Raw genomic sequence first — 27,590 nt, 5'->3', positions numbered from 1 at the left:
ATCGTATCTGCAGTTATTGTCGTTGTTGTGCGTTCTATTGACAATGGATAAGGATGCCATTGAAAGGTTGTCGTCCGAACTGTCTATGCGCAGAATCCGCTCTCGTAATTCTGGTAAGTATCATATAAACGAATACAGATAGCTATGATACTATTTTGACTTGTAGCGTCGCGTTCTAACATTGGTTTTGATGATGGAAATCCTCTTTCACGGATATACAGTTCTTCTTTGTCATCGAGGATTAGCATGCAGACCTCCAATAGGGCTGAAAGGCTAAAAAAGTTGGTCACTCATTTGCCTGACATGATTGTTAATCGTTTGATGGAAAGTAAGAAAGAGCCTCCTGCATTAGAGAAGACTTATGGTGTGATAGTGTTTGCCGATGTATCAGGTGTGTGTGTGTGTGCGTGCGTGTGTGTATGTAGGGCTGTACCAATTCACTTATTACTGACACTTCAAGTACACTCCCCTGGAAATATCTCCAAGTACCGATACCGTAACTACTTCATAACTGCACACATTTATTATAATACTGTATTCTTGGTGTATCTTGCACAAGTTCAACTGCAAAAAAGGAAGTCACTGAAATGCAAACCAGTTCAGAGGTTAGTCCTATGCTGTGCTCTACTACTTTGGTTTGTGAAGAAGCATAAACAATGGTGCTCACAAAAAATTAATAAAACAACTGCTACCTGACTGCTCTATTAGAGTTGTTGACTGTTCTATTAGAGTAGATTGACCTTTTTCTCGGACATGCGTTTTTCCAGAGAAGTTTCAGCATAGATGGTAATTGTGCCAGTAGTAGTTATTAGCATTATGTTCAGTCATCCATTTCACCAGTAACATAAGCAAGTAAAAATGGATGTTATTTATTCTCATACATGACAAGAATCAGTATCTGCATTCCGATACTACCAATACCAGTACTAGAATTGGTGCAGCCCTGTGTGTGTGTGTGCGTGCATGCATGTGCGTCCTCCTGGAGGTTACTAGTCTTGCCCCCGAAGATTGCCTACACAAGACTCGAGTGCTTGAATGGCACACAGGCATCCCAGTGCTAGTTCACTGGGTGGTAACAACTGTGTTTCACATGGCTGCCGAGACTTTGCTTTACTTGTGTGTGTGTGTGTTGCATGTGAACAAATGACTCAATATTACAACCATGTAATTTACTTTCATTATGTAGGGTTTACAGCACTGACTGAGAAGTTTTGCAATGACAACAGTAACAGAAAAAAGGGTACAGACCAACTAACCTCAACCCTTAACAACTATTTGAGTTGCATTGTTCAATGTGAGTGTATAGTTGTATTTGCATGACTGTCCATTTAGGTTACTGTATAGCCTAAATATTTTGAGAGGGAAATTTTCACTTATTTCGTGGTTTTTGGGGGTTAACAGTGAAAATTTTATCCTTGAAATATTTAGACCTTCTTATAGACCCTTTTCAGGTAAGCTGCTACCATAGCAACATCCGCCAATTTGGAGTACAACCTGTTTTGAAATGCTGGTAGCGTGGGGGAAAGTGTTCGTTTTACCAGGTCAACCTTTGCTGTGGAATGCAGAAGAAGAAGCTCTACTTCCTGGGTATTGTTTTACTCTTATAGAAAGCAACGCTACCAGGGTTGCAAAATGGGTTGTACTCCAAGATGGCAGATGTTGCTATGGCAGCAGCTCACCTGAAAAGGGTCTATAGTGTAATACATTTTGGGAGTGTTTACCAATCTGCAAAAAATTTAATATTAGGTAACATTGCTCAACCTTGACCCCCTCGAAATATTTAGACTATATGGTGGTATATACGGTGGGGTGCATACTGCTATGTGTAGTGTGTGCTTGTGCGTGTGTGCTTTGTGTGTGTGTGTGTGTGTGTGTGTGTGTGTGTGTGTGTGTGTGTGTGTGTGTGTGTGTGTGTGTGTGTGTGTGTGTGTGTGTGTGTGTGTAGTGTGTGTGTGCTTGTGTGTGTGTGTGTGTGTGTGTAGTGTGTGTGCTTGTGTGTGTGTGTGTGTGTGCGCTTGTGTGTGTGTGTGCTTGTGTGTGTGTGCGCGCTTGTGTGTGTGTGTGTGTGCTTGTGTGTGTGTGTGTGTGTGTGTGTGTGTGTGTGTGTGTGTGTGTGTGTGTGTGTGTGTAGTGTGTTTGTGTGTGTGTGTGTGTGTGTTTGTGTGTGTGTGTGCATGTGTGTGTGTGTGTGCGCACACTACCTAGTGTTAACTAGGGAAAAAATACCAACTGTCCACGTTCACATCTCACATAGTGAAGATTTGGATAGTCCACACCTTAATAGTGTAGCTTCATGCTGGCTACTAGTCCTGCCCCAGGAGGGTTTGTGTGTGCTGACTCACAGCACATAAGTAGTTTACAAGTATCCCATTGCTGTTTCACTGGTCATGGTCAAAGACTTTGCCTTTTATTGTAGCCCTCTGTGTTTGTACATGTGCATGCGCGTGTTTGTGCTTGTGGATGAGTGCGTGTAAGTACGTGTGTGTGTGTATCTATGTGCTTGTGTATGTGTCTGTATGTGTGTCTGGCTCTGTGTGTGTCTCTGTGCGTGTGTGTAATCACAGCCAAGTAGGTGAGCACTGGCCTGGTAATCATAAGGTTCCAAGTTTTATGTTCGCTAATACACAGTTTCTGTTGTTGTTTCCTTGAGTAGAAATTTTATACACATTGCTCCAGTCTACTCAGCTGTACATACGTAATTAATTGGCAAAGCAGCCTGTATCATCAATGGGTAACTGGAGAAGCAAACTGTCCATGTCTCAGAGGTTTAGGTGGGACTTCAGGTTCCACATTTTCACCTGTGAGGAATGGTACAGTCTCCTGCAAAGCATCCTCTGAAAGGATTTTTCTGCACTGACTTTTAGCACCTGAGTATGTAGTGCACAGATGGCCAAGGATAGGCATGTGTGTGTAGTGTAGTGTAGTGTGCATATTTCTGTAAGTGCATTGCTATGTGCACAGTTTACATAGGGTACAATTGTATATTCACTACACAACTTTTCTGTATACAAATATAGCAATTTTGGATGGTGGAGGTGACATCCTCAAGTTTGCTGGTACGTTTACGTAGCCATCACATTTTATCCCTCACAATGGTGCTTTTTGTACTTTGCTTCTACAGGTGATGCCATTTTAGCATTTTGGAAATGTTCCTATGCTGATGAAGACAGCAGTGCACATAGAGTGACCACTGTAGTGGAGAAGTGTCTGATTATTCAGCAACAACATGATAATTATCAGGTTGGAGAAGATGTGAAATTGAGGATGAAGCTGGCTGTTAGTGTCGGGGATGTCTTCGTGTATCACTTGGGTATGCTGCTGTGAGTATGTTCCACTAGAGTTGTGTACATATGTGTACCTTGAGCATTTAAGTGTGTTCAGAAAAGGTGTGTGGCATCAGTAGTTGTGTTTATATGCATGTGTATATATGTGTAGTGTGTGTTAGTGTGTGTTTGTATGCAATATTCAGTTACGTTACTGTACTTGTTAATTTCATCCCACTATTTTGTTGTTACACATACAGGCAACAAGCAGTGTTGTATATTTGCTCTTGGAGGTCAGGCAGTGGAAGATGCCAACATTGGCCAATCACTTGCTCACAGTGGCAGTGTGGTGGTTTCCCCTGATGTATGGAGGTTGTGTAGCCATGACAAATTTTTTGGAAATAAAATCGGCAAGACAATTTTCATGGAAGTTGTCCATGTAAGTGATATTCTATCAAAGCACCTACATACAATGTATCCAAAGGGTTGCATACATACAGACGGACTTACAGTGTATGAGTAGATAGGAATTTGACAATGTGACCTGCCACTGTATACAAGAGCCAATTATTGGGCAAAATGATTATGAAATTACTGGGGGTGACTTAGTTCTATATGCTTCTTTGTACCATGCTACTGCACATATCAAGCCACCATGCATTACTATAAACTGATTTTCAAGCTTCCTTCAGAGCTAGGTATAATGGCATACTGACATATCATAGTATGCATCCTGTATCATTGTTTGGTTGATTTTATAGCAATACAGGCGTCAAGCATAATTGATCAAAGTAGTGTAAATGCAGGTTTACGATGCCAAATATGGAAACACACACACTACATCTGTCTATACATGCCTATGTATACTTGTAAACATTCTTTTGCATGTAAATCTGCTGGTGTGATGTGTGTATTTTGTATGAGTGCAGATTTTCATATCTGTATCTATATATATGAACTCACATGTAATTCAATATAGTTTGGCATATACCGTATAGCTGGTAATTTTTGAAAGGTTTTTTATTTTCGGATATTTCGAAGAGGCCCTTCTCTTCGAAAATAAATTCCCACAAGTGAAAGCAACCAATGCAACCAATCCAACTTTCGGCAATTCGCTTGTGTATTCCTTGAGCTTTAGCTCAGTATTACTGATGATAATGGGTAAACTGTATCATTACTGTTTCTTGCCAATAACCAGAATACAAGTGATCCAGAATGGGAATTGATGCCATCTGCTCTAGAATCTGTGCTAGTTGCAATTGAGCATGCATGATCGAGCCAGTGAATTTACTCCACTCAAAACTCCCTCAGTCTTCTCTCCAGTGCACAGGGATGGGGATTATTCTATCAGTAAGTCAGTTTTTTTCACGCATCTTCATAATTTGTTACACGAATTTCCTTTTATTTAAAAGCCATGACCATCCAGACTTCGAAATATGCTTTCTTCGAAATTCAGATCTTGCTTCTTGTGTGAAATTTTCTGTTTCGAAAATAACCCGCTATACAATAGTTAAGTTTCAATTTAGATTGCTCACAACGGGTGAATATATACAGCCACAGGTGAGTAAATATATATTCACCTGTTCCCAAGCATGTACTTACCTGTGGTTTGAGGTCTATATGCCTAAATATACACCCGGCGGCTTGTTAGAAGTTTCATGTGATCATGGTATATCACAGATATAAGGAAAAAATTAAGAGTTTTAAGTTCAATTAAGGATCATAGAAGAAAAAGTAGGGAAACAAGGGAGGTCACCTACATCTGCAGATATACTAGTGGACATTTAATCCCTAATTCAGTTAATCTGCAGGTGTAGGCGACCTCCCTTGTTTTCCTCTATGATCCCTAATTGAACTTAAAATTCTTAATTTTTCCTTATACTTCTTTGTTCACCTTTTTTTGTAGCATTATTATGACTGATGAACCTGTACATACTGCATGGATGGCAATGTTTTTGATTGAATGTGCACCCTAAATATCAATTACTGATTCGAAAGTGAAGTCGCCATTTCACTTCTCTTTCAGTTATGTTCAGCCCATTACACAGTGCTACAAACAAAGAACAGTAGGAAAAGCATCTCTGCAATCAATCCAGTAACCACAAAAAATACGGATGATTCCCATGGGGAAGCCATTGTGCTGTCGCAAATTGACATCTTTGGCTGTCAGCGGGACACAAAGGAGGACAAAGGTAAGTCCATGATGAGTGCATTGTACATGCTGCGGTATCACGTCTTGGGATGAAGCGACATTGAACAGTGAAAAATCAAGCCCATAGCCTTAGCGCTGCATCAGGCAGGCAGTAGTCAGTCAATAGAAAATTTCATTGAATAAAAAGAATTCTAAAATTTTGTAGCAACCTATTGGAAACATTTAGTTAGGGTCATACTGAAGGCACTTTAGGCTTGATTATACCTAACCAATACTGCCAAGGCACCAGGATGACTGGTTTTTGGGTGATATTTTTGGCCAGAAAAGCCCAAACCTTCATGATCCTTATTATACAGTACTATCATACTGTATGATACATACCTAAACAGTATAGCACAAATCTTTGTGATCCATACTATACAGTACTACCATGCCATATCATATGATATACATGTATATTGCTTGTAGGCCGATCAGATTCTTGGTGATGGTACTCCTGCTAGTGTGAGTCAAGTAGCTAGCCAGAGTACTCACAGGAGCAATGCTAGTATCCTTACAACAGCAACTGGCAAGAGTGTAGCACCGAGTAGCAAGGGCAGCAGCATGTGGAAGAAGGCGTACCAAACAGTTAGATCAAATAGCATACTGCCAGGGGTGCCTGAAACACACTCATCATGTGACAGTCTGTTCTGTGAGTTAATCGATTGCAGTGTTATGTGAAACCCTAGTTATCCGGACCCCTATTTAGTTTAAAACATTGACAATTGTTCTGTTGAGTAGTCGAATGCTCTATTAGAGTAGTTTTTGCTGGTTATCACATATAACTTCAGATGTTTAGTTATCTGAGCAACAGGTACTGTATAGCCAGAAAGTTTAGTGGGGAGAAAGTTTGGTGAATTTAATGAGTGAAAGGTGCTTCGGCAAACTAAAATCCACCAAATTGTTTGATTAGCTACTACTAACAAATTTGCCAAACTTTTTTCTTACCAAAATCCTATCACAGCAAACTCACCAAAGTTTCTTACCATCAAACTTTCCGACTATATGGTAGTCCTTGGGTGTTTGGAAATTTATAACAATATGGTTGTGGTAAAGACGTAACTACTGAGTGAGATTTTACTATACAGTGGATCCTCACTAATCCAAACTCCAGTAATGCGAACACTCGCTAATCCGAACAGTACAGATGACTGTTCTATTAGAGTATTTGCAAACAAGTGTATGTTCTATTAGAGTCATTGAGCTAAGTTCTGTATACAAATTATAATCAATAGGTTCACTAATCCAAACAAATTCACTAATCTGAACACACTTTTATAAACTTGAGAACAGTGCTGTTTGGATTAGTGAGGATCCACTGTACCCACAAGTGAATGGTTGTGCTATTTTGTAAACATGCACAGCATGAATACACTGAATGACTATATATACATGGTATCTGTGATTGTATTATTTACTGTATGTAGTGCAAAGGAAACTTTTGAAGAACGGTTTGAAGATGATGAGTAGCTCAGATGAATTAGCCATCAGGAGCTATATTCAATCAACTGCCCTTGAAAAGGTTTGAGGATTGTTCCTGTACGTGCAGAGCAGATGTATAGGTTTTGGGTAGCATTGGTATAGACATTCCATCAAGATAAGCATAATGAACAGCCAACTAGCTGGGTTTTGCAATGCAAATTTTAGTGGCTACATTTTTTCATATATGGTTTGTTGAATGCAAAGCTCTATATAGAAAAAAGGATCAGTGATAACTACACTACACAAGTACACAAGCTTGAGCACAGTAGGGATATAACACTTCTTATTGTTTTACTGTGATTTAATATCATGCACTACTCCAGCTTGTTTCAGTACTTTTTATTGATATGCTAGTCCCTACTCTACTTGAAAATTCCAAATTTTTTTTAAACTTTATTTGTAAAATAAAATTATTATGACTGGTGAACCCAGGCATACTGCATCAAAAGGCACTGCACGCCCCAGCTACCAATTATCATCTGAAAAGTGAGGTATCCATTACACTTCGTTATCCAGCAGCTATGGTCAACCCATTACACAGCATTATGAATCAAGAACTGTTTGAAAAGCACCTCTGCAATAAAAGTAGCCACTATGAAAAGTATGGATGATTTCTGTAATGAAAGGAAGCCATCACGTGCTACCACCAAATCGACACTTTTCACTGTCAACAAAGATGAATGGGACGCAAAGGAGGACAATGGTTATTTCATGAAGAATGCATTGTATGTACTGTGGTATGCCAAAAGGCACCTCTCAGGCCAAAACGACGTTGAACAGTGAAAAACTCAAGCCCAGAGCCTTAGCCGTTATTGAGTTACGCTTGTCTAAAGGAATCAGTCAGTCAGTTACTCAGTCAGTCACTAGAAAAGTCCGTTTAATAATTTTCATAGCAACTTATTGAAAGCATTTCGGGTCAATCTGAAGGCTTGTTTGGGCTTAGTTTTACCTAACCAATACTGCTTCATCATCACCAGGGAAAAGTGAGGCTGTTTTTTGGGTGATTTTTTTCATGGGCCATACTTACTCCTTAGTGGTCCCTACTATACAGTACTATCGTACTGTATGATATGATTCCTGTCAAAACTACATATAAAACAGCTCTGCCTATTGGATATACCATTTATATACAGTGTATTTACATTAATGGTCCACCACCTTTGATTTCACAACTTTTTCACCCAGATTTTTGAAGGCCACACCCTATTAATACAGCTTGGCTGTTTTTGTGTGGATATCTCTTATATACTAGACTGTAAGTGGACACCTGTACTCAACATGTTAAAGTACAGTATACTCTTAAATCTGAAAAGATGAGGAAGTTATGGGTGGGAATGTAAATACAAAACTCCGTCTGTTTGTCTGTATTTGAATACCATATAGCAGGTTTTAATGAGGGGAAAAATTTTTTTTGTGATTTTCATGGATTGGGAGCTATCCATGAAAAATTTCCCTTTTGATTGGTCATGATGGCATTGTTTAATAGGACTGCAAGAAATATTTGATTCATTCGGATGTTCGTTAGAATTTTGGTATCCGGATACTAAGTTTAGCTACCATTCGCATATTTGTTTACTAGTAAATTACAAGTGTGCACAGTGGAAATGGGTTTAGTTACCAGCTACATTTCTACAGGATGGCCTGTTCTGCTATGTAAAACTGATTATAAAGTACCATTAATTTTAGGAACAAAAGTGGTAAATATGTAGCTGAATTCTAGTATTATTGTGTTAATCTAAGCATTCAGTATTCATTCATTATGACATCCAAATATCTGGATACTGAATTTGACTTTCATTGTGGCCCTATTGTTTAATGCATAAATTAAAGGATCCTGAAGAGGCAAAAATTTTCCCTCTCGAAATCCTCAATGGTGGTCATCCGCACATTTTTCTCCCTCAAAAATATCCCAATATTATGATAGAGAGCATAGCTTGTACTACAACCATCTTTGGAAATACTTAGTTAATTATTTACATGTGGTACATGTAGCTTATCTGATGGATATGGTTTGTTTATCACCTTTGTGATTCTCTTGCCTACTAGAATATGACTAGTCTGAGTGGAATTTGGTAGTCTTAGTGGCCAGCACTGAAGATCTGTTGCTTTCAGTGCTGGCCACTGTAAAGCTGTAATAATAATAAATACTTATCACCGAAAATTGAAGCAATTTGGGTACCAGCACTCGGGGGGTGTCTCAAGGCAAATACAGCACTCGGCTTTACCTCATGTGTATTAGCCTCTTGACACCCCCCTTTTAAAATTGTGAATTTATGTACAAAGAATGTGAAACATTTTCTATATGTGATATATACAGTGTAGTATTTCTTTGGTTGGTAACAACACCATGTACACTTAGAGTATGTTCTTAACAGATTGATCAAGGCCATGAGTTGGCTTGGCTGTCAGAACTGCGGACAGTCTCTGTAGTCTTCATCAATCTTGTCCTGGGTATTAGAACTGACAATGAAAAGAAATTGGTTCTGCTTCAAAGTGTCTTTGATGCCATTTACAACTCTGTGACGATGTATGAAGGCAAGTTATATCACACAGTGCTGGTCATGTAAAGTGCTAATAATAATAATAATAATAAATACACCTGTACTTACTGTACATGTTCTGATTGTATTCTCATTTATAGGTAGCTTAAACAAGGTGTTCATGTTTGACAAGGTATGTCAGTACGTATGTGTGTGTGTGTGTGTGTGTGTGTGTGTGTGTGTGTGTGTGTGTGTGTGTGTGTGTGTGTGAGTGTGTGTGTGATGAGTGAGTGAGTGAGTGAGTGAGTGAGTGAGTGAGTGAGTGAGTGAGTGAGTGAGTGAGTGAGTGAGTGAGTGAGTGAGTGAGTGAGTGAGTGAGTGAGTGAGTGAGTGTAGTATGTATGAGAATGCGTGTGCATTTGCTGAAGATTGAGATGGGACTTTGGGTGCCCCACACCTTCACCTGTAAGACATGGTACAGCCTCCTGCAGGTTACTAGTCCTGCAGGATAGTAGTCCTGCCCCAGGAAGCCTGTGCTGACTCTTAGCACCTGAGTAGCACATAGGTGTCCCAGTGCTGGTTCACTGGATAAATGTAACTGTGCTAGCACAGTAGCCGATGGCTTTGTTTCTGTGTGTGTGTATGCACATTTTATATTTTGGCAAGGGCCTACAAAATTCTTATGTTGCTAAAACTGTGAATGTTATCTAAGGCATTTGACCACCTACAGTAGCTCTTCTATGGACTGTTTATGGTTCACTTCAAAACTACCCCTTGGATGCATAATTGGACTTTGATCCAACTTGCCTTGCAGTATAGATTAACTATCCCTTCAATGTACTGTAACACGAAGTACAGTATTATTCATTTTAGGGTTGTACCTTTCTTTGTGTGTTTGGTCTTCCCCAAGTGTTGCACGAATTAAGGGCTCTTCGTGCTTCCAGGGAGATATTTCATGCACTGGATGTTCTCGACATCAAGTAAGTTGAGCTGTAGTTTACTATATGATAATGTACTTGTCTTATTGTATGTAGGCAACATTCCATTGGAGTGACCACTGGGGTAGCATTTTGTGGTGTGGTAGGCCATCCACATAGGCATGAGTACACTGGTAAGGATTTTTTTGAGAGTATGTTTATTCAGTACACACACATATATATATAATATATATATATATATATATATATATATATATACTGTAGTTGATGTATCGAGTATATGGTATAGTTTACTGTAGTGTGGGTGTGTGCATGCGTGCGTGCATGCCTGTGTTCCAGCATGTATAATACTACTATTATATAGTGATCAGTCAGAAGGTCAACATGGCAGCTAGGTTGATGATGGAATTTCCCAATGCTGTGACTTGTGATGAAGTGACAAAACACAAGTCCAAGTTACCTGAGGAAGATTTTGAAGTTCAACCACCAGTGACTCTAAAGGGCATTGCTTCCCTGGGTGAAGTTTACACCTTCTCAACTGAAAAGTATGTTAGTATAATGCCATGCCAACTAGAGAAGCCTAACACTATACAACAGTCCTTATTTTTGAAGTTGTTCATTTTGACAGGTGAAATTTAGTGAACAAGTATTTAAATATGAGCATATTTGGGGAATATGGTCTATTATTAAACTTGTGCTCACTAACTTTTTATCCCTTGAATGAAAAGCTTATTTATGTGATTTATTGTGGTTGGTATTTAAACTCATTATTTTGTAGATTGGACCGTTTGGAAAGGTACTATCAACATGTCCACCTTGATATGGATACTGAAAATTTAGTTGGTAAGTGTGTGTGTGTGTGTGTATGTGTGTGTGTGTGTGTGTGTGTGTGTGTGTGTGTGTGTGTGTGTGTGCCCGTGCGTGTGTGTCATGAGCACGTGAGCGCATGCATCTGTTTGTTGTGAAGCAGCAAGTGGTTAGAGCACTGCCATGGTATTCAAAAGGTTTCTTGGTAGATTTGACATTAGAAATGCTAAATCTATTCCCTAAAGGTGCTTTTTGTCACGCAAAATGTTTCTATGATGAATTTGGTGGAAGGTGCTGACATGAAGGATAAGCCAGTGCATAAAATATACAAGTCGTAGTTATTGGGACTTATCTTCTTTGCCATGGACTCACGTCAATCCGCAATGCAAAATGGTTCCCCCAAATGCTTATTGGACTGTATGGTATAACCATATAGCTACTGTAAACCCTCTGATGTATGACTTTACTGGCATGCAAGAGTCATATATATCCATTCACCAGATACTGTTAATAACTGTTATCTTCACAAGGTCGAGATGAAGAGATGGCAGTATTTCTTACTGAGGTGGAGAAGGTGAAGAGGAACAGTCCTCGAGAACATGGCGTCATCATCTTGTCAGCTGTGGATGGGATGGGCAAGAGCAAACTGATGAGGACAATGAAATGGAGAGCTGCTAACATGGGCTTCAAGTAAGCAAACAGTCAATTCTCAGTTACCTGCTGACTGATAAATTTTGTAAGAGTACTTTGTATGCATTGTTAAAGGATTTGGAGTGGATTAAATGATTGGCTAAAGCTTTATATGCAACAATTTTCAGACTGGAGTTTATTATCCAAATGCCACGTGGTCCTAGAAACTTGAGTTTCAGTACTGTATCATACAGTATGGTAGTACTGTATAGTAGGGATGATGAAGGTTTTCTGCCGAAAAATACCACAGCCTTACTTTTCCTTCATAACAGCTGTGGTTAGGCGTAATCAAGCCCAACAACCCTAAACAAGCTTTCAAGTTTTTGCATTTCACGGAATTTTCACAGAATTTTCTATATTATGAAGAAATGTAGTTTTGTAGTAAGAGTGGTTATCTTACCATCTGACTTAGTTATGGCTACTAACACTAATTCTTTTAAAACTTTGCTGGGTGTAAATTGGACAGATCGTAGATCTACTATATTGTAATGTGTGGTATAATAAGCTTTGCTTTCTTTTAGAACCATGACTAACTACAGTTAACTAACTATGTAGAGGTAACTATCTGATGACAGCCAAGTATAACTCAGCTACAGAAAATGTTATAGACTTGTATGGCTTGTTCACTGTTTGATGATGTTAAGCCCAAGACGTGCCTTTTCACCTACTACAGCAGCTACATAATGATTATAATGCATGCATTGTGGACTTACCTTTTGTCCTACTTTGTGTCCCATTTCTTTCTCCACTACTGCATAGGCATTGGATTGTGTCAGGGTGTGGCTTCAAGCTTGGGCTGACTATTATAGTAACTGATGGAGGCATTTCTTGTACCATTTTTTGTTCATAATGGTTAAAACATAGCTGAAAATAAAGTGAAATACGTAGCTACTTTGCTTTACAATAAGCTAGGATGCGCATATATTCAGACATGAATATTTATTTATCATATTCCCAGCACCATTTGTTCCTGTGATGCAGTATGCATGGGTTAATTGACCAATCATAATAATGCTACAAAAGAAAGGTAAACAAACAAGTACAAGGAAAAATTAAGAATTTTAAATTCAGGTAGGGTTATATAAGAAAACATAATGAAACAAGCGATGATCTGCAACTAAAGCAATAGTTCCTACTTTAATCGTGCATGGCTATACTGACAAGCTATATGACTGTTGAAGTAGAAATTAAATGTGCACTAATATAGCTGCAGGTGTAGGTGATTGTTGCTTGCTTCATTACTTATCATACAGTACAGCAGTAAGGATCATAAAGTTTGCACTTACACACAAAAAAATATTAACCAAAACCAGCCTCACCTTGGCAGTATTAGTTATAACTGAGCCCAAAAATGCCTTCGGTGTGACCTGAAATGCTTCCAATAGGTTGCCACAGAATTTTATGTTTCTGAAATTTTCTTCTGACTGACTAACTTCCTTCCTGCCTGATGCCTTCAGAAAAGCATAACTCAATAATGACTAATTTTCACCGTTAGGCATTGCTTCAGCCCAACAGGTGCCTTTTGACATACTGCAGTATGTACAATGCATGCATCATGGACTTAATTTTGTGCTCCTTTGTGTCTATTTCTCTTTGCTGACATCGCAAAGTGTTGATTTTTGGTAGTGCATGATGGCTTCCCTATGTTTGCACTTGTAATCTTTCAAAAATTTCCACAGTAACTAGATTGATTGTTCTCCAACTGTTCTTCATTTGTAATACATATTGAACATAGTTGAAAATGAAGTTTAATGGTTACAAGTCACTTTTCAGTAATTGATAGTTGGGGTGCGTGTTCAGACGAAAACATTAACTCTGACACCATTCTTCCTTTGATGTGGTATGCATGTCATAATTATGTTACATAAACAAGTACAAGGCAAATTAGGAATTTTAAGTTTGATTTGGGGATCATAGAAATAAAAGTAGGGAGGTCACCTACACCTGAAGATATACTAATGGACATCAAATCCCAACAGCAGGTGTAGGTGATCTCCCTTGTTTCAATACTTTTTATTTGTATGATCCCTGATCGAACTCAAAATTCCTTGTATTTTATCTATGACCTACAGTATATACTCGAATTTAAAATTCTTATTTTTCCTTGTACTTGTATCATCAGTACAATAGTAACTGTATAGTAGGGACCACAAAGGAGTAGGCGTGGCCCACAGGACCCAAAAACCAGCCTCAATTTTCCTTGACGACGATGAGGTAGTATTGGTTAGGTAAAACTAAGCCCAAACAAGCTTTCAAATCGACCCGAAACGCTTTCAACAAGTTGCTATGGAATTTTTTTTAAATTATTCGACGGAATTTTCTACTGACTAAGTAACTGACTGACTGATTCCTTCAGACAAGCATAACTCGATAATGGCTAAGGCTACGGGCTTGATTTTTTCACTGTTTGACGTCGCTTCAGCCTGACAGGTGCCTTTTGGCATACCGCAGTACGTACAATGCATTCTTCATGGACTTACCAGTGTCCTCCTTTGTGTCCCATTCATCTTTGCTGACAGTAAAGGTGTCGATTTGGCAGTAGCACGTGATGGCTTCCCTTCGTAACAGAAATCGTCCGTATTTTTCATAGTGGCTATTTTGATTGCAGAGGTGCTTTTCAAACAGTTCTTGCTTCGTACTGCTGTGTAACTGGTTGAACATAGCCGACAACGAAGCGTAATGGATACTTCACTTTTCAGACGATAATTAATATAATTGGGATGTGAGGCACTGTTTATTTCTTTTGGTATGCGTGGATTGTAGAGGTGCTTTTCGAACAGTTCTTGATTTGAAATGCTGTGTAATATAGCTGACAAAGAAGCGTAATGAATACTTCACTTTTTAGACAATAATTGATATAGCTGGGGCACATGGTGCCTTTTCAGATGCGAGTTCACCAGTCATAATAAAATTATTCACAAAAAAGTTAACAAACAAGTACACGAAAAAATTTGGAATTATACTACTAGAGTAGGGACCATGGCACATCGATAAAAGTACTGAAACAAGCTAGAGTAGTGCATATTAAATCACCGTAAAACAATAAGAAGTGTTATATCCCTACTGTGCATTTCCGTTATGGTATCTTGAGCACAGTAGGGATATAATACTTCTTATTGTTTTACTGTGAATTAATATTGTACACTACTCCAGCTTGTTTCAGTACTTTTTATGGATGTGCTATATATGGTCCCTACTCTAGTTGTAAAACTCCAAATTTTTTTGTGTACTTGTATATATGGTACCACTCAAATGCAACATTGTCTCAGAGATTGCAAGCAACTAAAAAAAAATTACTAATTAAAGAGCATGACACCCGTTTTACTTGCGAGTATTCATGTATTCATCCCAAACGAAACGGGATGAATACTTGCAAGCAAAATGGATGCCACACCCTTTAATTAGCAAGTTTTTTAATTGCCAAAAAAAGATCACCCTAAAATTAGCCTTTCACAATACCATTGCTGTGATATACCTGGAGTGAATGACTTGTGGGTACTTTTGATGCACATGGCTTTGTACAACTTTGCTTGGTGTGTGCACATTGTTGTTGTGTTTGATGTTTAATTGTTTTTGCTACATTTGCTGCGTGCAACAAACATTTCTTTATTGTCAAAGGTGATTATTAAACACCTTACTGGACTGTACAGTTTCATTAAAATTTTGAATTATGGCTTTACTTGATATAAGTACACATTAACTGCATGCATGCATGTACACTATACACATTATGCTATTCAAATGTATACACAATTCTATGTAGTTCATGCATTAACGTGTACTACATCCTGTACATGCACTACAGGTCATTTTATACTGTAATGGGACTACTGTACTGGTCATTTACACTTCTTATTGTGTAATACTTACTGTACGTATGTATTCACTTGCAGGATTGTGTCTGGGATGGCCGGGATAGTTGAGCAGAACACGCCATTTTTTGCTGTAAAGACATTGATTACTCGTCTCTTGGAGCTAGACATCTGCCATAATGCTCACGAGAGGGAACAGCTTATCCTTGAGCATGTCACCGATGAGGATACAAGGAAGAACTTGCCTTTAATCAATGACTTGCTGATGGTTAAAGTGTGTGTGTGTTTGTGTGTCTGTCTGTCTGTGTGGTGTGTGTGTGTTTGTGTTTGTGTGTGTAGAAATATATATGTAAGTATATACACTTTGCTGTACTGTATACTCCACACAGTTCCCTCAAACACCAGCCACTATGCGCATGTCAGCTGAGGTCAGGAACACTTGTCAGCACAAGTTATTGTACAGCATCATTCATGGAGTAAGTCCCATATGCACCTTAAGAATATTGGACAATATGTACTGTAAAGAGGATATAATAAATAATGTAAATGTCCATTAATAGGACCACTTGTGTGACCTTAAATATGGTAAAAGATGATAAGGTTGTGAAGGACACCTTAGCTATGTTTGTAACCTACGTACTTAATATGGCCACTATAATGAGTAATGAATCTACAGTATATATGTTTGGAATCGCTGCATGACATGGCTACTATTAAGAATTGATCTTGTTGAAGAAGTCTTTAGTTATGCTTGATACATACTAGAAGTAGTCACTATAATAAGGATAAAGTGACTGTTTACACAGACATTAGAATGATTAATTTTTGCTTGTCACGAGGTCAAAATGTAAATGTTCCTGCTGTATGATGTTATTCTGTTCATAATTTTAGTGTTATTCCTCTCTACAGGAAGCTCTTGCTCAACCATGCATCCTGGGGATTGATGACGCTCACTGGATTGACCACCAGTCATGGTCGTTCCTTATGGATTTAGCAAAGGAGAGTAAAGCTATTGTTCTGCTGTCTATGATGCCTCTGGCATTTGAGGGCAAAGGGAAGTCATATCCTCAGGGTTTGATGGATCTAATACAGCTGCCAGGCAGCAGAGTGCTACAGCTGAAGCCACTGAAGCCTGAACAAATGGTGGAGCTTGCTTGCATGCTTCTTGGTGTAGACGAATTGCCAAGACCTGTAGAGGAAATTATCCGAGAGAAATCACACGGCATTCCTTTGTTTTGTGAGGAACTAGTTGAGTCCATGTTGGAGCGAAATGTACTCAATTTTCATTCCATTGTGAAGCCAAACAAATCAAAAGGCCGAGGTCATAAGATGCAGTGGCAGAGAAAAGTGTCATGCAGTCTGAATACAAATGTTTCCCTTAGTAGTATCCCAATACCTGAGTCAATACATGATATGATTTTATCCAGAGTTAACCACTTGCCTTATACTGCACAAGTGACACTTAAGTGTGCTGCAATTCTTGGCAACACTTTCACCAAGGAAATGTTGAAGGGAATTATCCCAAAAAACACTGTTCCAACTTTCAGTAATTCAGTGCGACTTCTGCAGGCACCAGGCATCATCCGTTGTGCTGTGGCTGAAGCCTACAAGATGGCAATTGACGATCGGAATGAAGATCATTTTTTGGAGAATAAGAACTTCTACTGTCCCTGCTTGGAGAATCTTCAACATTATTCCTCAGGGAAGTCCTTGTTACATGGCAATAATGTTCTCATACAGGAGCAGAATTTGGATTACTGTGAGATGTTGCAGTTTAGTCATCCAATTTTCCAAGAGACCATTTATGGATTATCCCCAGAGGACCAATGCATAGAGTTGCACAGGAAGGCAGCAGTATTCTTGGAATCACAGGCACACAAGTGCAAGAACTGTGGTGGGGGTGGCTTTGTTGCTGGTGTCCAAAATATGCAAACTATGGCAAAAACTGCAGACAGTAGTAGAGGCAAAAAGGGTAAAATGTCTAAGAATATTCGAGCATTTGTGGGGCTAACAAGCCGCAAAGCTAGGGAGAGGCGACGCCAAGGAGGGAGAATTGCACCTGCTGATAGGGATGATCTGGTGGGCTCATCCATAAGACCCCAAAGTAATACAAATTCTCAACAAGGTCGCCGACGTGCCAGCTCAGTTAGCGTAAACAACTGGCTTTCCAATCCAAGATTTAGTGCTGCCTGGAGGGACACAAAGAGCTTCTCACAACATAGAACAAGTGATGCCTCTTCAAGCCAATGGGATGATTCCATTGCTGGTAATATTATTGATGTTGACTTGCAGGATTGCCATTGTGCTGACATTTTGGCTCATGTATATCCACAACTTATCATCCACTGGAAGGCTGCAGGCGATGTTGAGAAGACAGTCCAGTATCTTATAGAAGCTGCCAATGCTGCTATTGCTACTAACAATGATATGGAGGCTATTGCTCTGCTGGATGAGGCTAAGGAGCTCATAGAAACATCACCCAAGAAACTGTTGAGTAATCATGAGATGGCCGTGTTTGAAAGTTCATATGGACAAGTAAGTAGCGCTAAAACAATACTTGAGTTAAGTATAGCAAAATAACTAAACTTCCAAGGATACACATGTACTGTAAGAAAGCGCATTTTCTATTAGAATATTTAAACAGAAACAGACACCTAGAGTGTGTCAAGTTTATCATTTGAAATGCTCTTTTCTCTTTAATCAGGCACTGTTTCAGAGTGGCCAAGTAAAGGAAAGCATCCATCATTTCAAGAAGGGATTGCACATTCTGGGTACAAGGATGCCTACTAGTAGATTTGGATCAGCATTCAATCTAGCATACCAAGTTGTTAAGCAATATTTGCACATCAAGTGGCCTCAATACTTTCTTGGGCGGAAGAGGTACTGTAAGTGATATATACTGTATACCTGTGAATGATGCGGCCAAACTGGCTGTGTAGCAGTAATGGCTGTGTAGTACCAGTGAAAAACCAAGTCTCACCTTTCCTTGACAACTTGGCATGTTGGTAATGTACAAGCGTAGTCAAGTCCAATGTGCCTTCAGATCAGCTTGAACTGTTGTCAGTAAGTTTTCAAAGTCAAACCTTCTAGTAACTAACTTCTGTTAGCCAGGTGTGAAGCAATACTTCAAAAGGTTTTTAGGAACTGCCGTATGGTGGTGTTTTTTTTAGGAACTGCCGTATGGACTAATTGCAGTAAAGTGTTATAAAAGCAAACAAAAGTATAATAGCCAGTTGCATCAGTGAAATATCTTACAATACTAAAACTTATCCTTAGCTTTGCCTCGGACTTGTATCAGTAATTAACTAAGATATCACTATCATAGATTTCCATGGTCCCTACTGAATTTATTACTTGCTACTTTCCACTATTAAGCACAAAATCTGCAATTTAATAATATTTTCATGCCTATACTGAAGCTATTCTTAAAGCAGATGGCATGCCAGCCAGCTTTCAGTTGTCAGTGTACTAACTGTATGGAACTTTATTCATCATGTAGCTGCATAGTTGTAATTCTTTGTTTTAATGCAGGAACTCCGAGCACTATAAGAAGCTCCAAGACAGGGCCCATTGCATGGCTCACATGACCCAGGCATTCCACCTACAGCATGAGAACATGCTGACACTCATGGCAACACTCCAGCAGCTGAATGCTGCTGAGGAATCTGGTGATGTTCATGAGGTATGTGTGTGTGTGTGTGTGTGTGTGTAAATAGTGTAGTGTTTGTGTGAGTAGTGTGTGTGTGGTGTGTGTGTGTGTGTGTGCGTGTGTGCGGGTGTGTGTGTAAGAGAGAAAGATTGTTCTATTTAGAGTATTATAGTAATACATATCGTAAATTTTGTCATTTCAGTAGACCTAGTTTTTATTAATGTTATAAGTTTTCACCACTTTAACATGGTACTGTAATTTTGTAGCTGATTGAGGCATATGCAGTTATGATTGAATGCTGTCAGTTGTACAATCAGGAGAACCTGGGGGAGCTCTATATATATAGGGCTAATCGCCTGTAAGTGTAATCAGACAGCTGTTCATGGTCACTGCTTCATCTTGCCATTACTTGTTTTTGTTTAGAGTTTCTGAGCTCAGCTTTAGTGTTGATGACCTCATCACATATGCTCATCTCTTGAGTGTTTCTTTGAACTTTGAACTATGTCAAGGGAAAATATGTGAAGCTGGTCGTGCAGGTGAATACCGAACTACTACATGTATATGTGTGCTACATGCTACACACAAGAGCACTGTGTAGTCATGCCTACCTTGTGAACCAGCACTGGGACACTTGTGTGCTACTCAGGTGCTGTGAATCATCTTCCTGGGATAGGACTAGTAACCCATAGGAGGCTGTACCATGTCTCACAGGTAAAAGTGTGGGCACCTGAATTCCCACCTGTACCTTCACCCACTGTGTGAGACATCGTTTGCTTCCTGGTTAACAACAGATACCCTTTGGTGCTGTAGCTGCTTCTTCAGTTGACACCAGGTTACTAGGTCCCAGTTGGGTAGATTGGAGAAAGTTTCTTGCTCAAAAAAAAAGTAACAACAACAAACTGGACATAATCAGTCATCAAACCAGTCCAGTGTTCAAGCCGCGGCCTCCCACAAACACACTGCACACTTCACTATACACATGATGTACTACTGTACACACCTGCATATAATCCTATCCATGTTTCATACAGGAGAGACTGCAGTATCTGTTGCCAGCCAGCTGCATGAGCCCTCACTACAATTGTCAGCACTTCCACAACACATGTGGACACAACTGATGCAACTGAAGTTAGTGAACACTTATTGTGACATGCTGTATTAGCTGGATGATGTAATTAAAGTACACATGGGGTACATGGAATCCTTTGGACGTGTATCTCCCCATTATGTGTCATTTCAACTTTAGATATTGACAAGAGTATATAATAGAAACCAAGAAGTTGAACGGGTATGTTACCCCGTGATTAATGATTGTGTAAAGTAACATGGATATTTCAGTAATTGTTTGTTTACATGAAATGGTAATTTGAAATGGGTACGTGGCAACGGGTCTTGTTCGCCATTATTCAACCAAGTATTCAACAATTATTGTACAAAGAAAGTGTAGTAAGGATCCAAGATAACTCCAGCTGACTAAAGCAACGGTTGCACAAATGAGCGTCTTCAAGGATTCGCTTTGCAGTGCCAGAACTTTAACATTAGCCAATTCCCTTTAACGCTATTATGTTTTCGCTTGGTTCAGTGGCCGAATTGGGCTAAATACAGTAACCCTTAATGGCAATGAAAACGAACAATTACTGAAACATCCGTGTTACTTTATGCAATCATTAATCACGGGGTAATACACCTGTTCGATACTCTTGGTTTCTATTATATACTCTTGATATTGAGTATGTCCTGCCATTCAATATATTATATACATTTAAATTTGCTCAACATCTTAGAATTGTATTGTATATATGCAATTGCAGGCATAATCTATTTTATTAACTCTGTCATCAAACAAATTCAATGTTCTTAACTATGTTTCATTTCATTCTGGGCTTTCTACAAGATCTGCTGGTGACGTTAACCACATGACAGTACCAACTAATAGCATCATGAATATAAATTTAACAAGACTGCTAAAATTCAAACTGAAAGACATATTATTTTCTGGAATCATTTAAGCACATTTTAACTTGCACCCCACATTACCTTTGCCCTTGTACCCATTGTGCCAATACTCCTGCACCCCATAACTATGGCTTGTTGTGATCGGTTTTTTTTGTACACATACTGTATTATGTAGGTACAGTACATAATCTTCAGGCTACCAATGCAATTCACTGGTAGACCCTCAGAATCACCTTATCAATCACCCACACCCCACACATTTGTAACAACCCAGGCGGATGTTAACACAATGGCCATCAAGAGCTGTTTCGGTCACTACACAACAGGCAGCAACATTATCATCACGTGACTCAAAACAATACACGCACAGTTCTGAATAGAGAGCATAGCTCTAATTAAGGTACTCTTTTGTCCTAAGATACAACAATAAATAAAATATGAGTCAGTACAATTAAGGTGAGTTACTTGGGGCACATTACACATTTTGTACATAATTCTGTAAAGCGATTAAATAAAATATACCCATTAGTGGTGTTATCCTTTATATAGTATATTTCCAGCAAAGCAATACTTAACATCATAATATCATGATAACTTATATGATACACCTAACAGACATTATTGCATTAAACACTTGTCATACAGCAATCAAGCTGTGAGAAATTGTTTGATGGATCTGAAGGAAGTTTCTGAAGAAGCTGATGACTTGAGGGCCAGTGCTCTGTATAGCTGCTGTAAATTTGATGCCTACTTGGAAATCGGTTAGTACAGTATTGAACAATGTGTAGTAGAAATATCTGATGATTGTTATGTGGTCTAAACTAGTCTAAAAGAATATATAGTTTAGCAATTACTCAGTGTGTGTGTTTGAGATTGTGCTCACTTATATAATTATGCTATTATCTAAGCAACCCAAAGTTTATCATTTGGTGATTCCCTGTACGCACCGGTTGGTAACTTCATAACAGGTTCTGCAAAATTAAGTTAGGGCATTCCTCTATGAGTCATTCTCCACACTTGCCTTTTTAAAAGGATAAGAGAATAAGTGCTATGCAAAGATGATGTTTGGTGTACAGAACAATATTAATATGAAAATTACCTGTTGTATAAATGTAATATTTTGAAAATGTCCATGTCTGCATCTGACCACATCCACCTTTTCCAACTATCCAGCTAAAACCACTTTATGTGACTTTTAGTAGTGGTAGGTTTCTGTGGTTTTGGTCAAAACCTTTCAGTGTTAGCTCATTAGCTATGATATAGGTGCGCAATATACGTGTACTTGTATCATAGCAGATATCCCCATATGCCACTATATTTCAGCAGTAGCTATGCATCCAATTACATTTAGCTGACACCCATTATAACTGTTAAACCCTCAGCTACACTTCACTTGTCACCTCCCTAACAATCAAAATACTCAAGCAACTACTTTTAATATATATAGTAATCAAAACTAGCTGCAAACTTTTGCCGTAGCGATAGTGTTATTACACAGCTTATAACTGAATTAGCTTATAACTAAGTAGTATAAAATGAAATATCAGACCATTTAAATCAATATTTTATTCCTTGGTTACAGTACATCAGAACACACGGTAGTGAGTTGTGTGAAAGCTGGCATGCAACACTGCAAGTATATTGACAGGAAGAAAGAAAACAGCTTTTTCACACTTACAAAGCTCCATGGCCCCTTGCACACCATTTTGGCATATATAGGTAGGGTAGGCCACACAGCAAATTTTATTAAATTTGCTATAGCCTGGAGATATGGGCATTCTAAGTTTTGGTTTGGTTTCTTCATTTTTTCTTGTGCTGTATGGGGACTATGGGGTTTTCACACACTTTGCAAAAATTGCTATAAAACATAAAAATATGTAACTAGATTGCCTCAAGCTTTGGCACAAATGAAGAGCATATTCACGTACCAAGTTTGCTGTAAATCTGATGAATATCCAAGGAGTTATGAGCATTTATTCACATTAAAAAATTAAACTTTTGTCACAGCTACAGGATAAACCAAGTATGGGAATAACTTGAAACTTGGTGTGTACATACTGTAGACTGAATATTGTAGCAGTGCCTTTTGATAGTTTGAGGAACAATAGAGTTACGGTACAAAATAGGGCTGGGACAAAGTTTCAAATGTTTTGTCAGTTCAAAGGTTAAGTAAACTTCGAATTTTAAAAGTACCCTTCAAAGCTTTGTAATGCATTTATAGTCTAAGAAAGAATTACAAACAAACATCATCGTCTTTATTGGAGCTGCGTATTGATCTTGTGCAATCAATGTTCAGTCATCTCTTTGTAAGTGCCACGCCCACTTTAAAAATATCGCAGTTTAGCTTGCTACCACAGTTATAACCTTAAACACCTTATAAAGTGATAGATATTGCAAGAAAATGTAAGTTTAGCCATTCAAAGTGGATAATCAACTGATACGGCTATCATTGATTATATGATAGATAACCGGTATCAGGTAAAAGGCACAAATACTATTTTACCGGCACAAGTCCATCATTTACTGGACTATCAAACACACCAGTTGTATCTAGGCGAGCTAGGGTTGGTACACGTCCAATATGCCTCGAGCATTCAACTTTAGGGGACGCGTCTAGTAGGTTTCCCCAAACATTTAACTTTAGGGTATGCAAAAAGTAGTTCCTTAGCATTAGGGTAGAGTTCAGCTTTAGTTTCTTCTTCACTCTTGTTATATATAGAAGTCACTTCAGTTGGACGTTTATAAGGTAGAAACTAAGGGAGGTGAGTAGCTGCAGCACATGCAGGTGGTACAGTGGTTACGAGCATTGATTTTGAGTATGGATGCCCGAGTTCGAGTCCCAGCTGAGGCAACTTTTTTTGTCAAAAATTTTTTTTTAATGCACATGATTACTGGCTCTATATAACATGCAGGCTACTGGTTTTATAGCCACTCCTACTAAGGAAACCGTGCTGTGCCGGCTTTGTATCCCCTACCTTAGCCATTAGTTGGTGTTTACCTATGCACGATTGCAGTATAGCAGACACGCCCATTTGTAATTGATCGACTGCATCATTCAGTACTGCTGCTATGCTTACAAACTTTAAAATTTAAGAAGGATGCTAGTAAATACAAGAAAACCTGTAATTTGAAAGCTAACACCAAAACTTCGAATGTTCGAACATTTTATCAGCGAATGTTAGTTCAGTCTTTGCCCCAGCCCTAGTACAAAGTTATAAAGCAAAAATAACTAAGTGAGTGTAAAATTACATGGTTGAGATACTCTAATAGAGCAGTCACCATGGGGTTAAAAGATGCATGAAAAAAAGCTTACCAGAGTTCAAACCAGGGACCTCCATACTTAACACCCACATCCTTAACCATGCTCTGAACCACTGCTACAATATATTGGCTGATAAAGTCACTCTAATTTCTGCTTTGGTTTAAATCTGCTTACATTTGTAATTTCATGTAGAAGTAATAGATTGTTCTACAACATTCTATATGTTCTATTAGAAATCCTCAAAAAAATGTGCACTCTTTAGAGTATTACAATAATATTGAAGTAAATCATGCAATACAATACATTGATGTACAGAAAAGAAGAAATGTGAGAAAAAACAAAACAAAAAAAAACCCCGGTCAGCCATAGGCTGGCTTAGGACCCTATAAAGTACAAAAAGAAGTGAAATCCATACAAAAACAGTCAAGCTGTGAAAAAAATTATGCGGCCCTGAGTGAAAAAGTTGTGAAATCAAAGGTGGCGGCCAAGAAATGGTTGCAATGCTGTTAAATTTTATAATGGCTGTGGGTACTATATTGTGATATTGAAGTTTCAGAGACCTCTCTCCCTCTCTTTTAAAAATCCTAGGTTTAAGGTTAAGTGTGTTTGGTTACAGTACAGCCAATAAATGTATGGTGCATAGCTATATTACATTGTATATGTGTTCTCCTTTTATCAATGTCAGGTTTATCACCTAATGATGTGCAAAGCCTGCTCAGTACAGCAGAGCAATGTTGTCAGGAAGACGTCTACCACTTTGACAACATTGAGCGCTTCTTTTTGATCACCTGCCTTGCAACCTGGTAAGTACTGAAATGGAAATGTAAAAATTTTGTATATTGATTATATGCTATTGCACTGTGTTATGTCCATGTCCACAATGTGTTACAGGCATGCCAGAACAGGTGACAGATTAAAAGCACTGAAATACATCCGACATGCTAAAAGTGAGTCAAATTTGAAAGTATAGGAGCCAAAACTGGACAAAAAATTTCAAACATGTTTACAAACTCATTACTTTATGTTTTAAAGCGCATAACTCATGCCAGTCTGTGTTCTATTTGTCTGTAATAAATGTCAGTCAATGTGCATTCAACAGCATGTATTTAACCTAATAACAATATAGCTGCTGCATGCATATGTCTGCAAAACACCACAAAGCCAGGCCTTGTTTTCATTGCTGAGTGATTATTGTTAATTGTTTAAACTTCTTGACTATTATGATAACCCATAAAATCAAGCATTATGCTTTTGGGTAGTGCTTTAAAAATCATCCATCAGAGGCATACACAGGAATTTTGAAAATAGGTTACCACTACAGCTAAGTGACTGTTATATTAGAGTATTTTACAATGCTTGACTGCTTTATTAGAATACCTTGATCTCTTCACCAACATCATTGGTCAAAACAATGTTGTATGTGAGAAACTATTAGCTAAGATAAAGGTTAAAATATATCCAGAGTACAGATTCTGGAAACCTGAATTTTCAGTTTCTCATTGTTTCAGAAGTGTGTGTAAACTCCAAAGTGTTTCCTGAATGCTCTGGAACCCCCTCTGGGTATGACCCTGCCTATTATGATTATTCCTAAAATTATGTCACCATTTTTAGTCAATAACATCAATTGATTGGTGTATTAGACCATTTAAATCGATGCTTCAAATTGTAATAAATGGTTATTTCATTTCACCATTCTATCTGACTGCTCTATACACAATCTCAATCTTTTTATGGAATTGTATGAAGTACAAAAGTACAGATTTTCATATTGTTAAAGATTTATAATTGCTTCGAAATTCCAGTGTAATTCCTGATTCCTACTCATATTTCTGAACACAGTTTCCTTGGTACCTAGACTTCCTTGAGTAGCCCATAAAATTTACAATTTTAGACTATTGGAGTCTGCCTATACTGACTATGTACTCATACCTGTTTTGTGTAGCCATGCAATCCAAGTTTCAGGGTATTTTACATACAACATGAGAGATGTGGAGTTTTCAGTTATACTGCATGGCTTTGCCTAGTTCTATAATATGATACGTGTGTATTAAAGTAGAAAACATGATCACTCAATTATTTTATTTAATATTTCTATACAGGTCTGATGCTGAAACAATTTGAGACATTCCTGTCAATGAAGGCGTACACAAGATATGTTGAGTGCCTGCTAATTTTATATAGTACAAACTCAAACGAAGATAGAATAGCTAAAAGGGACATTAAAAAGGTTAGTTTGTAGCTACACATGTAAAATTTGTGTAACTGACTATGAAAGGACATGGGTTTACATAATATTATGAATTTTTTTGGGACATAAAAGTTTGATATTTTGTAATCTGAGTAACAATTCCTGTCAGCAGGCTATATTTTTATGTGTTATAAGCAGTTGTTCACTGTTAATATAAAAGATCAGAATTTTTAAGGTAGTTAATGTGTAATATTTTATAAATATTATTTTGTGTATATATAGGTACTAAACAAGTTTACTAAACTGGTGAAAACTTATCCAGTCTTTAAAGGACGGGCAATGCACATGACAGCTTATTACAAGATCATTGATCAGAAGTTTGATCAAACAAAGAAGTTATTACGAGAAGCGATTGCATCATCTCGTGCAATGCGTAATGACTTTGATGCATACTGGGCAGAGTACAATCAATTGTGCTGGTTCTCTCCCAACGATCAACTACTTGAAAGAGTGCTAACTTCAAAGGGATTTTTCTTTCCACTACCTGCCATGGTGAAGCCAAGTGACTCCCGAGGCAATAGATTCAGTTTCTGACTCTAAGTAAAAATAATAAATTAAAGTTTAACATATTTGGTTATACAGCCCAAAATTTTAAAACAAATTGTTAAACAGTTGAAAAAGACAAAATAAATATAAAGCTATAATATATATGCAGAAGAGAAAGACAAAGTTAGAAAACAATGAGAGCAAATGCTCTACTTAATCTGGTCCACTATTATACAGTATACATGTTATAAAAAGGTTTGATATAATTAGGGCTAGGGAATGCTCATGTCAATCACCTCCATGAGTCACAATTTAATATGATAATA

The 27,590-nt window shown here is 38.2% G+C and overlaps 1 protein-coding gene across 1 annotated transcript; it reads left to right on the top strand.

The window, feature by feature from the left end:
• Positions 1–304: 304 nt before the first annotated feature.
• LOC136244140 (adenylate cyclase type 10-like) lies at positions 305–27,358 on the top strand. The gene is made up of 27 exons (XM_066035656.1): positions 305–391; positions 1,187–1,294; positions 3,018–3,056; positions 3,122–3,310; positions 3,524–3,702; positions 5,884–6,106; positions 6,882–6,976; positions 9,312–9,475; positions 9,582–9,609; positions 10,290–10,396; positions 10,451–10,527; positions 10,719–10,899; positions 11,133–11,197; positions 11,692–11,851; positions 15,745–15,937; positions 16,053–16,139; positions 16,573–18,198; positions 18,368–18,543; positions 19,195–19,345; positions 19,579–19,670; positions 19,736–19,848; positions 20,344–20,440; positions 21,914–22,029; positions 25,216–25,333; positions 25,422–25,477; positions 26,630–26,757; positions 27,001–27,358. The coding sequence occupies exons 1-27, from the start codon at positions 322–324 to the stop codon at positions 27,310–27,312; spliced, it is 4,950 nt and encodes a 1,649-aa protein (XP_065891728.1). The 5' UTR covers positions 305–321; the 3' UTR covers positions 27,313–27,358.
• Positions 27,359–27,590: the final 232 nt, after the last annotated feature.

Source organism: Dysidea avara, chromosome 14, assembly GCF_963678975.1.
Source record: "Dysidea avara chromosome 14, odDysAvar1.4, whole genome shotgun sequence".
Taxonomy (NCBI): domain Eukaryota; kingdom Metazoa; phylum Porifera; class Demospongiae; order Dictyoceratida; family Dysideidae; genus Dysidea; species Dysidea avara.
This window is presented reverse-complemented; position numbering and strand designations above follow the sequence as displayed.